Genomic DNA, 13,175 nt, shown 5'->3' with positions numbered 1-13,175 from the left:
AGTTAGTATTTGTTACATGAGTAAGACCTGAGTTGTATTAATTTAACAAATGTAAATTAGCTCATGGATTTCAAGAATGACACAAAAACATTTTCCTGTTCAAATGTCACTTAAAATCATGTAAGCAGGCAAGTAATAGCTACCATTTTTTACCCAACCTAGAACAAGTTTTGTACCCTGCTGGGGATATAAACAGTGATAGGTGCAGAAAGACCGCAGAGGTACCCACCATTTCTTCTCCTCCCTGGCTCACCTTGCTGAATGATGAAATCATCAGATTGAATGCCATTGTAGTTTGCACACAGACCACATGATTTCCCTTTATGCTCCTCAGACAGCTTCAAGTAAACTCCAGATATTCCATCCCAAGCCAATGAAAATCCAAAGGTTGTTTTCACCAGAATATAGTCAGCTAGTTTCTCAATGAAAACCTGTCCAATTGTCTGAGGCAATGTTAAACTTGAAAAACAGAACACAGGCAATCTAAGAATTATGACGAAACATCAATTACAGATGATCTATTTCTTCCTTGAAGTGACTGAGAAATAAAAGATAATTATGATTCAAAATTGTTGAATAAACCATGCAATTAGATTTCCCAAGGAACCACCCTATAGAAAATCTCAACATTTTTGAAATTTTAATATTGAAATAAATGCAGGAAAAATTATACCTATTTCTGCATACTTATTTAGATTTTATTTTATTTTTTTTAATGCATTAAAATGGAATCTATGTGCTTTTATTAGCACCTTTGGGAATTCTATTCTTAACATTTAGATAAATCATCTGCCAGCTACAGTATTTATCAGTACTTAGACTTCAGTCATGATCAATACATAGGCTCAAATATTCACAAATAAATGTATGCTTTACAATAAATGATAAACAGTCAGATCTAAAAATAAACCATTATATTTGTGCATTCTCTTTTTTTTTTTTTATTTTTAAAAGAAAATCCATCCTGAACCCTCCTCCCTCTACTTCCAGAGAGTTTAAGATAATCTAAAAATGCTGCTCAACAATTTTGAAGTAAGAATGAACAATGCTCAAAGTATGTAAACACATTGCTTGAGTGTGATGTTGTTTAATTTTGTTTTAATATTGGCTATAAGGAATTAAGAGCTCCTATACCCAAAATATCACTTTGATACAAATCATCATTTTCCCACAAAAAAAGTCTAGGCATGATTAATTATGATTTACAGCTTTAATGCTGCAAAGTATATCTTTAAGAATAAAGATACTTTCCATGCAGTATCGCATAGGGATTATATTCATAATTTTTAAGTTGCATACAATTTGATCTATTTAAGCAAGGGTCACACGAATAGTTAAACTCCTGATCCAATGTCTAGTCTTTCCATTTTTCACAAACACATACACATACAAGAGAACCGAGAGACATAAGAGAACTGAAGGAAACAGTTAGGCGTTGTAAAAGCACAGTAAGTCACCTAGAATGCTTTGCAAAGAACACTGTCCTCCTTCCATCAGAAAGTATTACAGGAAAGAGCAGGTGTTAGTAATTAAGCAAATGAGGGGAAAAATCATTTTTACTAAAATAGCCACGCTAACTGAAAATTACAAACAATAATGTGAGTAAGATGAGAGGTGAGTAGGTATGCTCAAATATTTCTCTCAAAAATTTTAAATTATTGAGTTCCTCTCCAGGAAGTGAACATGGCTTCATGAAATAAAAACTATAAAATTAAGAATACTCGTTAAAGGGATAGGCGTCTATGGGGTCACACAGAGTCAGACACGACTGAAGCTACTTAGCAGCAGCAGTATCAGTCCCCAAAGAAACGATTCAAATGTCTGTAATCATTTGCACAAGTATGTTTGTAGATAATTATCTAGTCATTAGATTTCATTTTAAGAATAAGAAAATAACTAAAATTTACATTGAAGAATAAATAAGAAGACTTTCCTGTCATAATCTATACTTATTAAAATTAAAAACACAAGAAATTCATTTTAAATTGAAGGTAAAAGTTAGTATGAATAATATTTTTGAAGTTTGCAAGTTTACAAAAGCTATACTTGAGAAAAGTGAGTCATGTTTTATAAAGATATTCCATCGCCATGGGATGCTCACTGCAGGGAGGTATAGTTCTGCTGTGCGTATTCCTTGGTTTAGTCATTTGTCACGTGATCTCTTTCACAGTAAATTTGATTAAGTACACAATTTTTGAAAACAAAATAAAAGATGCTAGTAGAGATGAGTGGTGATTCTAAAGATTTGATAATCTCCCATAAATTTAAGAAAAACCCCTTGTGACCCAGGCAGGAGACAATAACAATGCAAACTAAAATGAATGCACAGATTCATTCTGGAAATTATCCACAGGTGCACATGTACCAAAACCCTTCGTTTCACAGGGGAGGCAACTGAAATCGAGAAAGGTAAAAGATGAGGTGCAGAGTCTTACACATTTCATTTCATTTTGGTAAACATTTCTCTAGCACCTGCTATGAGATAGGCCCTAGGCCAAGAAGAGCATTATTATAAGCATTTAGCTGAATAATAAGGAAACCATCTTCTTCTTACTATACAAATGGAAATCTTCAAAGAAATATTTTCTCTGAGTTAAAATGTAAATGTGATCTCCTAGATTTAACAAAGGATTAGTATTCTTGAAAATCTAATCAAATGACACTTTTGTTTTATAAAACTATAATTTTAAGTGCCCACTATGCTACCCCAAATTCCATATAAAAATCCTAAACCACTATTTAAATTCAGCTCTAAGAAATATATATGTAAATATATTATCTTCCCATTCAAATGGATAAGCTTTCTTTTATAAGAAATTGAAAAGTACAGAACCCAGTTGATCAAGAAAATAAGCCCAGGAGGGGCTGCTTGGGGTTGTTCGCCTATGACAAACCCTGGGTCAGAGCCTGCCTCCCCTGGTGCTTCATCTAAAGCCTTTCTGCTGCCACCTGCTGCCTCTTGAGGACTCTAAATTGAGAAAGCAAGCTCATAGGTTGGTACAGCTATTGTACCAGAAAGAATTCCCATGGTTCAAACACTTGCTGGTGAATTCTGAATGATGGATAGAATTGTTCTATCACATAATTTACTTTTCTTGACAAAGTAATGTCAGCCAAACAGAAAAAAAATAAATAAATAAATGCCCTCATAAAATATGCCTTATTAGAGGAAAACAGTTAATAAAATTTATGACAAAATGTAACTAAAATATATACTATGCTTGATGACATGGAGAAATATTAAGCAGAGAAAAGAGAGTGTGTCAAGGATTGAGAGGCAACTTAAAATTGGGTATTTCTATACTTATTAAGCTTGGGAAGATAGATTATTACACTGTACTTCTACTTTAAAATGTACAAAACCTTCTATCAAATAAATTAACATCCATTTCCCCAAAAGTTTCAATTCTAGAAGTGGGTCCCTCTCTTATCTATTCAAGACCAGTTATTTATTGACCCTAACTCTAACCGAAAATCCTAAGTGACGCCTAAACTTCATTTACACAATTTGGAAAGGATTTTCAGAGGTTTAGTTTTATTTGGATTGTCTGTTTAAAAAAAGAAGAAGAAAAAATTTATGAAAGATGGCAAAAAATAATTTAAGAGTTGAACTATGAGGATTTCTCCTTAATCTCTCTTACAAGTAGATGTAACAATCTTATTTCTACCAATGTAAGTGTATGTGTATCCTGCACGTTTGTGCACATTAGGGAGGCTGAACTGTTAAGATTTCTTGTTACCTGGCTGGCTTTGGAGCTACCGAAATGTTGATGTCTGTATGCTCTAACTCAGGGTTTCCCTGGTGGCTCAGTGGTAAAGATGCCACCAGCTACTGAAGGTGACATGGGTTCAACCCCTGGTCAGGAAGATCCCCAGAGAGGGAAATGGCAATCTACTCCAGTACTCTTGCCTGGGAAATTCCATGCATGGAGCACCCTGGTAGGCTATAGTCCATGGGGTCGCAAAAGACATGACTTAGCAACTAAAGGACAACAGCAAATGCTATAACTTAAAGGTTGCTGTTGTGTTCGACTCTTTGCGACCCATGGACCAGAGCCCACCATAGTCCTCTGTCCATGGAATTTTCCAAGCAAGAATACTGGAGTGGGTAGCAGTTCCCTTCTCCAGGAGATCTTCCCAACCCAGGGGTCGAGTCTGTGTTTCACATGTGTCCTGCATTGGCAGGAGGGTTCTTTATCACCAGCAGTACCCGGGAAGCCCAACTCAAAGGTTACTGTTGAAGAAATCCTCTCTTCCTACTCTCCACGTTCAGTTCCAGAGTGAGATATTTAGAAATTCTGTTAATCTGTGATGATTTCACTATATCATTTATCATATCTTACCTGATTCCATTCTTTTTTATTTCATGCCCATAAATTTGAATTTCTTCTTGGTCTGAAAAGAACAAGCTGATCGAGCGATAACAATAATACACTGAACCAAGGCATTTAGGGCTATTATGAACCTTAAAGGGAGAAAAAAAGAGAAAGCACAGAAACCAACAACAACACATATACATGCTTTCATTTGTGTTATTAAGTCCACAATGCATGTCTACAGTGTTACGGCATTAGTTCCACGACCCTTCACAAAATTATGACTACATTTAGGATTTCCAAGAGAAAAAAAGATACTGACCTCAGAAATCGGACAACAGAATTAGCATCATAAAGTACAAGCGTAACTTATGTAAATGAGCTGAATCTTTACATGCAGGATGTAATATTCTAAAACTAAGTGGTATGTACCGGAAAAAAAAAAATAGTTCTGATAGGAAGACAGTAGGGCACCACCAAGAAACACATTTGTAATTTTCATGTCCATAATTTTTACCTGTTCATGAAACAGAAAATCATGAAATAGAGTTTCAAATGAAGTTCTACATAGAGTAATGTTTAAAGGTTGCAAAAGTAACTAAAACTCTCTAAAAATAAAATTGTGTGGGCACTTTAGGAAAGAGCAATTATCAAAAATTTGATGAGAAAATTAGTTTACTAGTAAAAAAAAATCTCTTTAAGTAAGGAAGAAAAGAGAGGAGGAGAGGAAGAAAGGAGAAGAGGAATATTAGATTCTCTTACTCCACCACCAACATAAACCTCTAAAGGTCCAAATAATGACACCAGAAAATAACTGAAAAAAATATAGATAACTACAGATAGATACTATAGTAATATAGCTACTACTGTACTATCTATAGCTACTACTACAGATAGGAAAGAACTTTCAAAGCCGAAAAGTGATAAGGAAAATCACCAATGATAATATGAAATTTTAATATTGCAAGAATGTAATATATATTAATTTAGTGATTAATAGGCAAATTTTACCGATCACTTGTGTACTGAGGACTGTTCTAGATTCTGGAAAATGTATTAGTCAAACAAAATAGACAAAAATACCTGTCCTCATGAAATGAATTTCATTAGAGGAAAACAGTTAATAAAAAATAAAATTACATGTAACTGAAATATATCCTGGGCTAAATGACGTGGAGAAATATTAAATGGAGGAAAGAGACAAAGAGCGTGTCTATCAAGGGTTGTTGGCAGTGGGGGTAGGGGGAGTTTAGGTTGAATGGCCAACAAAAGCTTCACTGAGAAGAGGAAATTCTAGTAGTAAAGATGAAGGAGCTATAGGAGCAAGCCATATGGATATTTAGACCATTCTAGGCAAAAGGAATAGCAAATGCAAAAGTCTAAAGCAGAAGTATAACAAAAATGTTCTCAGTATCCAGGAATCCAGACACAGGACTTCAGGCAGGATAATGGAAGATTTTCCTTAAAGAAACAAAATGGAAAAAGATGTACAGATACTAATGAAGTGAAAGTAAAAGTTGCTCAGTCATGTCTGACTCTTTGCGACCCCATGGACTGTACAGGCCCCTCTGTCCATGGAATTCTCCAGGTAAGAATCCTGGAGTGGGAAGCCATTTCCTTCTCCAGGGGATCTTCCCAACCCAGGGATTGAACCTGGGTTTCCTGATTGCAGGCAGATTGTTTACCATCGAAGCCACATGGGAAGCCCCACAGATACCAATATCTGAGGCTTATTTAATGAAACTAGAGGTTCCCTGCTCAATCTCCCACTAGGCAAGAAAGTCCCCATCCACATATTCAGAGCTTCTAACCAACTTTTAGAACTTAATATTCAAATGTGAATAAACATTCATGGATCATTTGATGAAAGCCTTCAACATGAAAGGCGGATGCCAAATAAACCAAAATAAGGAGACTAAAGGAGTCAAAAACAATTCAGAAAAATAAACTTCCAAAAATCCATAATTGGTATCTTCAGGGAGAAAAGTGAGAAAATGCCATTTATGAAACAAACAAAAAAAATGATGCTAAAAGTGAAATTCAAGGAATAAAAATAAGCGATTAGATATTGATAATATAGGAAAAACTTATAATTGAAATATAACTATGGAAAATAAATATCTAATAATTGGAAAGAAATATCAAAACAAAAAAGCATAAAAATGGAAAAGAGAAATGAATCAGTGAGAAAATTAAGGAATCAGTCACTCAGAACAGGAGCTCCAATATCTGAGCTACAAAATTACTAAAAGAGAGGAAATTAAGAAATAAATCTTACTCCAAAACTGAATTGTTTGAAATGCTAGAAAGGGTTCATAAAGTACCCAGCACAATGTATGAAAAAAAGAGCAACTCACATGACATCTCAGAATGTTGGGGATACAGAGAATAACTAAAAATTTCTGTAAAGAGAGGGTACATTTTAAAAGATCATACACATAATGATCAGAAATCAGAAGGAATTGAATTTTTAAATTCTGAAAGTGATTTGCAAGACTTCAAAAATTTCTCTCCTGTGCACTTTGAGATGTGAGTAACCACTAGTCAAATCCATCACTTGCCTTCACTAATCAAGGCCATCTTAATTGTTGCTGCAAAAGATAGGCATGTACTCCAAGGAGCAGGTAGTCTAAACAATAAGATGTCTGCCCAAGTTGTTTTCCAGGAACTTCAAGTCAGGGGTGTCTAGTTTGAGTTAAACTGGTTAAGACTGGAAAGGATTCCTGCCCCTTCAAGTGTCCACACACAAGTGTCCCTCTCCAGAAAGCACTACAAACAAGCACTGTCCCCGTGAGCAGAGCGTCCAATAAGCTTGTCAGAGCCTATGTCTCAATTATAAACAAAAATTCAAGAACTGCTAGACATTTCACAGGACCTAAGAAACAAGGGTGGCTCTAGGGGTAATCTGCCTGTCAATGCAGGAGATGTAACAGATGCGGGTTCTATTCCCGGGTCAGGAAGATGCCCGGGTGTAGGAAATGGCAACCTGCTCCACTATTCTTGCCTGGAAAATTCCATGGACAGAGGAGCCTGGTAGGCTACAGTCCATTGAGCCGCAGAGAGTCAAACATGCCTGAGTGACTAAGCACAAGAAACAAGGAATCCAATACAGGAGAGAGAAGAATGAAACTCACCAGGAAAATGTGAAAAGAAATTCCAAATGCTAGGTGTACAGTAGGCTCAAAAGCAACCAGTCCCAACTGGCACAGGAGAATGAAAAACTGAGACAGGGATAACTCGTGGGAAGGAAAGAGAAACCAAAACAGCCTGATTTATCTGACCATATTGAGAAGAGTTAGAGGAAAAAAATGATTAAAGTATAGAAAATGCAGTTAAAAAAAAAAAGAGATAACTTAATTCCATAAAACTGTACAAAGAGATATGAAACCACAATAACATTAGGCTCGGCTCTCAACAATACTTATATAGCTATTGTTCATATATGTAAAATATGTAAATGACAATATAAAAACCACATATGATGTAACCAATAACAGTGATAGAATTCCATTAACAAGAGGGAAGGAAAGTGTGAGTGTGAGTGTGTGTGTGTGTGTGTGTATAGTAGAAGCAGGAAGGATAATGTGACAGATGACTTCCCATTTTGCACACTAAAAAGTGAAGAAATAAGTCCTAACTTTGAAAAATAAAGAAATAATAGCACATTTTAATGTGTTAGGTAAAAACAAGAAGAAATAGCTAAAAAAATGAAGTAATTGCCTTTGGAGAGTCAGATTTTAGCTGGGGTCAAGGAGTGAAGGAAAGAGGGGCTATTTCTACCTTCATGTATCTTGATGCAATCTTTTAAACTAAATATATTATTTTCATAAAAATAAAATTGAATTTAAAGAAAAAGTGTCAAAAATATAAAAGTATATAGGCATAAAGATATTTATAAATACATGTCTTTTAAAATACTGAAATATTTTAAAATCTAAATGTCTAAAACAGAATATAATTAAATAATTTCATTACTCCATAGTTGGAACAAGTACAGCTAACAAAATTTGTGTTTGTCAAAAACATTGGACGTGGAAAATAGTTCTTAGTTCTTAGGTGAAATTGTGGGGAAGAAAATTATACATAGTAAAGTTTCAACTTTATAAGTGTGTATAAAGTCCAGAGGAAAAATTTAGAGGGAAATATATGAAGCCATTAACACTAGTAAGTCTTGACTGATAATTCTAATAGTATTTTTAGACTTCTTTGAAGTTTTCCAATTTTCTACAAAAGAGGTGAACAACTTGACAATCAGAGAAAAGATGACATTTAAAATAAATGGATTTGTTGATGTGAAAACAAATTCTACCAACCAAACAGAGCCAAGTAGAAACAATATCTATTAACTCTGAAAGCACAGCTGAGCTTTGTGTGTTATTCTCTCTCAATTATCTAGTTGACACCTTAGTCCTCAAAAGGGCCACTGGACAAGAACATTTCAATGTGAGTCAGAAGGTGTTTGAGTGATAAACTCAGTAACTCCTTCCCAGAGCGGAGGAGTAAAGGACAACAGCGAACTGAGAACAGGAGCCCTGTATGAACTAAAAACGCATATCATCAACTCCCCTATCTAAAGAGACCTCCAATTTTTTATCCCTATGTCCCATAAGTTAACTTTCAATAGACTTCATTTTCTTTTGAGGTCATAGGGATTTGTTACTGTTAAAAAGCATCAGGACTGAATTTTTAATATTTCCCTCGTCTAAGAGAGGAGGAGATTCAGGCAACTCCGACACGTCAGAGAGATTCAAAAAGAGCTTCAAACACATGATGGTTATGGAGGGTTTTAGATTTAGAACAGGACAGCACTCCGGTTTTCTGGTTTTGCTGAGATATCAGAAAATTCAGAGGAAAACGCAGGCAGGGAAAAAGGTCCCTTCCTGACTTCCTTACAACAGCCAGAGGCACTCTGAAGCTTACATTTTGAGATGTTTCTCCTATGAATTCTTCTGAAGTAAGAATGCTGCAACTAAGAACTAACTCTGAGTTCAATCATATAGTATAATCTACCTAGAAATTAGCTACCTATCCTCTAGCTTGTGTTTATGTAATTCATACACTCCATTTCATAAACTCCAGTCCCCAGTTCACAGTGAGATATGTCTTTTAAGGAAATCCAGATGACCATCACACTGGAAATGTCAAGAAGGAAGCATATACGAGTAACATGATTGATGCCTGAAACTACCTTCTCTTTTTGAATTGATCAAATAAAAACTGAAAAATTAGTATATCAACTGGAGTTCTTATTACGATATCCACGATACAGACATTCCTGCATTGCCTACACGTCCCTACCTTATGGATCCAGACCAGTCTTCTCCCAATCCTAGGGCCCATCTTCATAGAAACATGCTCAAAATACTTGCAAATTTGGCCCTTCCCATTCAGAATCAGCCCCCTCCTTCCCTAATAAGAGCGCTAAGTATTCATGCTATGATTACTATATATTTTTCATCATCTGTCTAGTACTTTAAAAATACAGACTTGGCCATAAATAATTAAGTTAATTATGTCGTAGGATCACCTACCCACACAGTATACTGAGGCTCCAAATTACCACAGTCCTTTGCAAAAATGTAAGAACAGTTTCCTGGGAAATAATAGTAGATGCCATCAAAAGTTTCAAAGTGGTATTGCCCCCAGGTTTTGCAAATCCCATCTCTGCCATTGCCCATGTTTGGCACTGAAAAGAAAGAGGATAATATTTAGTAGAATAAAACAAATGATACCTGTTTCTTACTAAGTTCAGTCATGGTTGCTGTTGCTGCTGCCAAGTCGCTTCAGTCGTGTCCGACTCTGTGCGACCCCATAGACAGCAGCCCACCAGGCTCCTCTGTCCCTGGGATTCTCCAGGCAAGAACACTGGAGTGGGTTGCCATTTCCTTCTCCAATGCATAAAAGTGAAAAACGAAATTGAAGTCGCTCAGCCGTGTCCGACTCTTAGCGACCCCACGGACTGCAGCCTACCAGGCTCCTCCGTCCATGGGATTCTCCAGGCAAGAGTACTAGAGAGGGGTGCCATTGCCTTCTCCATCAGTCATGGTAGGTGATTCTAATTTTCATTAAAATAAATGTTTACTTCTTTGGTGGACAACATCACAGGAAAAAATACCTAACATAAAGCTCTCAAAACTATCAAATTCCCCTGAAGAAAAACATGGTCTTCAAGTTGAAGACAGAATTTATGTTAGAAACTTCCTTAATTTTTGCTTTCAAACAAAGACTTTGGAGGTGAGAAAGAGAGGGAAGAATGATACAGTAAAAGAAGGTGATAGTGATAAAGCAAATATAATGGCTCTAAAAAAGAGAAATGTCACCACAAAGTATCCTAAAAATTAACACTGGCAGCTTTAGAATGTTCTGGTCTCTGCAATTCTTTGAAAATAACTTAGGATCCACAGAGAAAACTAATCATTGGCCAAAAAGTCATGTTTATAAATCTAGGACCTGGGAATGAGGAGCATTAGTCACCCAAAGCATACTGGAATTCATGACCTCAAACTGGTCACATTGTAAGCAGTGTCTGTCTTAAAGCATGCAACTTCATCTCCTGTGCCTTCATGTCTATCTCCCTTTACACCTTTGTGGATGGCCCATTTTTATTTTCACTACCCTTCTTTCTAGATTAATATGGGAATCAGTGACATTTACTGAGCATTCATTGATTAAGACATTAGAGTATGTTAATATACTTTATAGGTAGCATAGAGAGAAGGCACAATCGTATCTTTTCTTTTTGTAATTTATGTAAATGTATTAGCTTTCGCCAACTTAGACCTGTTCAGGAAAAAATACAGAGCTAGCTATTCATTATTCAGGCAGTCTTTTCTGGTAGTATGCCTTATGTCTGTTGCATATTTTCATAAAATCTTGCACTTTATAGCACATCATAAATGTAATTACTGTTATCTTATATCCTAGTCCTGTCCTCTAGACTGTAATCTCCATCAGGGCAGAAACATGTCTATATTATTCACTTTTCCCAGTGTCCAGCCTGGGATCTAGTAGATGCTCAGTAAATATTCATTAAACAAATGGATTTTATTATTTATTATTGATATAGGCTCCTATATTAGATACTGTGAATAAAAAAAAATGTTTAAGAACCCTCTGCTTTGAAGAGTTCTCAATACTATTTCTCTCTTAAAAAAAATGTAAGTGTTAGTTGCTCAGTCATATCTGACTCTTTGTGACCCTATGGACTGCAGCCCATCAGGCTCCTCTGTCCATAGGATTCTCCAGGCAAGAATATCAGAGTGAGTAGCCATTCCCTTCTCCAGGGGATCTTCCTGACCCAGGAATCGAACCTGGGTCTCTGGAATTGCAGGCAGATTGTTTACTGTCTGAGCTGCCAGAGAAGCCCATGTACAGAATATGCCATTAATTCAAAGTCAGAAAAGAAAGAGTGGCTTCAAATAAAAAATCTAATTTATAAAGCAAAAGAAAGATGAATGGAAACCTGGTTTTAATGGGGCAATACAATTTAAAATGGAAAAAAACACTTGAATCACATTTTTTAAAAGTACTTTAGGAATAAACCTGACTAAGGAAGTTTAAGACTCATACCCTGAGAACTATAAGATATTGATATAGGAAATTGAAGACGATTTAAAGAAATGGAAAAATATCCCATGCTCTGGGGTTAGAAGAATTAATATTGTTAAAATAGCCATACTACCCAAAGTGAAATACCAATTTAATGCAATCCCTATCAAATTACCCATGACATTTTTCATAGAACTAGAACAAATAATCCTAAAATTTATATGAACCATAAAAGTCCAGGATTGACAAACCAATCCTGAGGAAAAATAACGAAGCAGGAAGCCTAACCCTCCCAGACTTGAAACAATAGCACAAAGCTACAGTAATCAAATCAGTGTGGTGCTGGAATAAAAGCAGACAGATGGATCAATGTAACAGAATAGATAGCCCAGAAATAAACCCATATACCTATGGTCAATTAATCTTTGACAAAGGAGGCAAGAATATACAATGGGGAAAAGACAGTCTGTTCAGCAAATGGTGTTGGGAAAGCTGGACAGCCACATGTAAATCAATGAAGCTAGAACACTCCATACCACATACAAAAATAAGCTCAAAATGGCTTAAAGACTTACATAGAAGATATGACATCATGAAACTTCTAGAAGAACACAGGCAAAGCTTTATTTTATGTAAATCATACCAATATTTCCTTAGATCGGTCTCCCAAGGCAACAGAAACTAAAGCAAAAAATAAACAAATGGGACCTAACCAAACATAAGCTTTTACACAGCAAAGGAAAGCTTAGAAAGAAAAGACAACCTGTGCACTGAGAGAAAATATTTGCAAGTGATGCGAGAAACAAAAGCTTAATTCCAAAAATGTACAATCAGCTCACACAGCACAATAACAAAAAACAAAACAAACAACACGATAAAAAAATGAGCATAAGACCCAAATAAACATTTTTCTAAAGAAGGCATACAGGTGGCCAAAATCACTAATTATCAGAGAAATGCAAATCAAAGCTACAATGAGGTACCATCTCACACTGGTCAGAATGGCCATCATGTAAAAGTCTACAAATAACAAATATGCTGGAGAGGATGTGGGGGAAAGAGACCCTTCCTACTCCACTAGTGGGAAAGTAAATAGGTACATCCATCATGGAAAACAGTATGGAGGTTCCTCAAAAACTAAAAATAGAGTTGCCATAGGACCCAGCAAGCCCACTCCTTGGCATATATCTGGAAAAAACTATAATTCAAAAAGATACATGCTCTTCTATGTTCATAGCAGTGCTATTCACAATAGCCAAGACATGGAACAACCTAAACGTCCATTGACAGATGAATGGATAAAGTTGTGAT

At 35.8% G+C, this 13,175-nt stretch overlaps 1 protein-coding gene across 1 annotated transcript in view; it reads right to left on the bottom strand.

Moving 5' to 3' along the window:
* The window catches only part of OTOGL (otogelin like), a 174,246-nt gene that overhangs the window by 148,266 nt on the left and 12,805 nt on the right, over positions 1-13,175 (bottom strand). Inside the window, exons 6-8 of the mRNA XM_059886820.1 lie at positions 9,848-10,002; positions 4,344-4,465; positions 254-459 (exon numbers count right to left, since the gene is read on the bottom strand). Coding sequence (XP_059742803.1) covers positions 254-459; positions 4,344-4,465; positions 9,848-10,002 — 483 coding nt within the window. The remainder of the gene's footprint in view (positions 1-253; positions 460-4,343; positions 4,466-9,847; positions 10,003-13,175) is intronic.

This window comes from Bos taurus, chromosome 5 (assembly GCF_002263795.3).
Source record: "Bos taurus isolate L1 Dominette 01449 registration number 42190680 breed Hereford chromosome 5, ARS-UCD2.0, whole genome shotgun sequence".
NCBI lineage: Eukaryota > Metazoa > Chordata > Mammalia > Artiodactyla > Bovidae > Bos > Bos taurus.
Note: the sequence above shows the minus strand (reverse complement) of the source record. Positions and strands in the feature narration are given on the sequence as shown.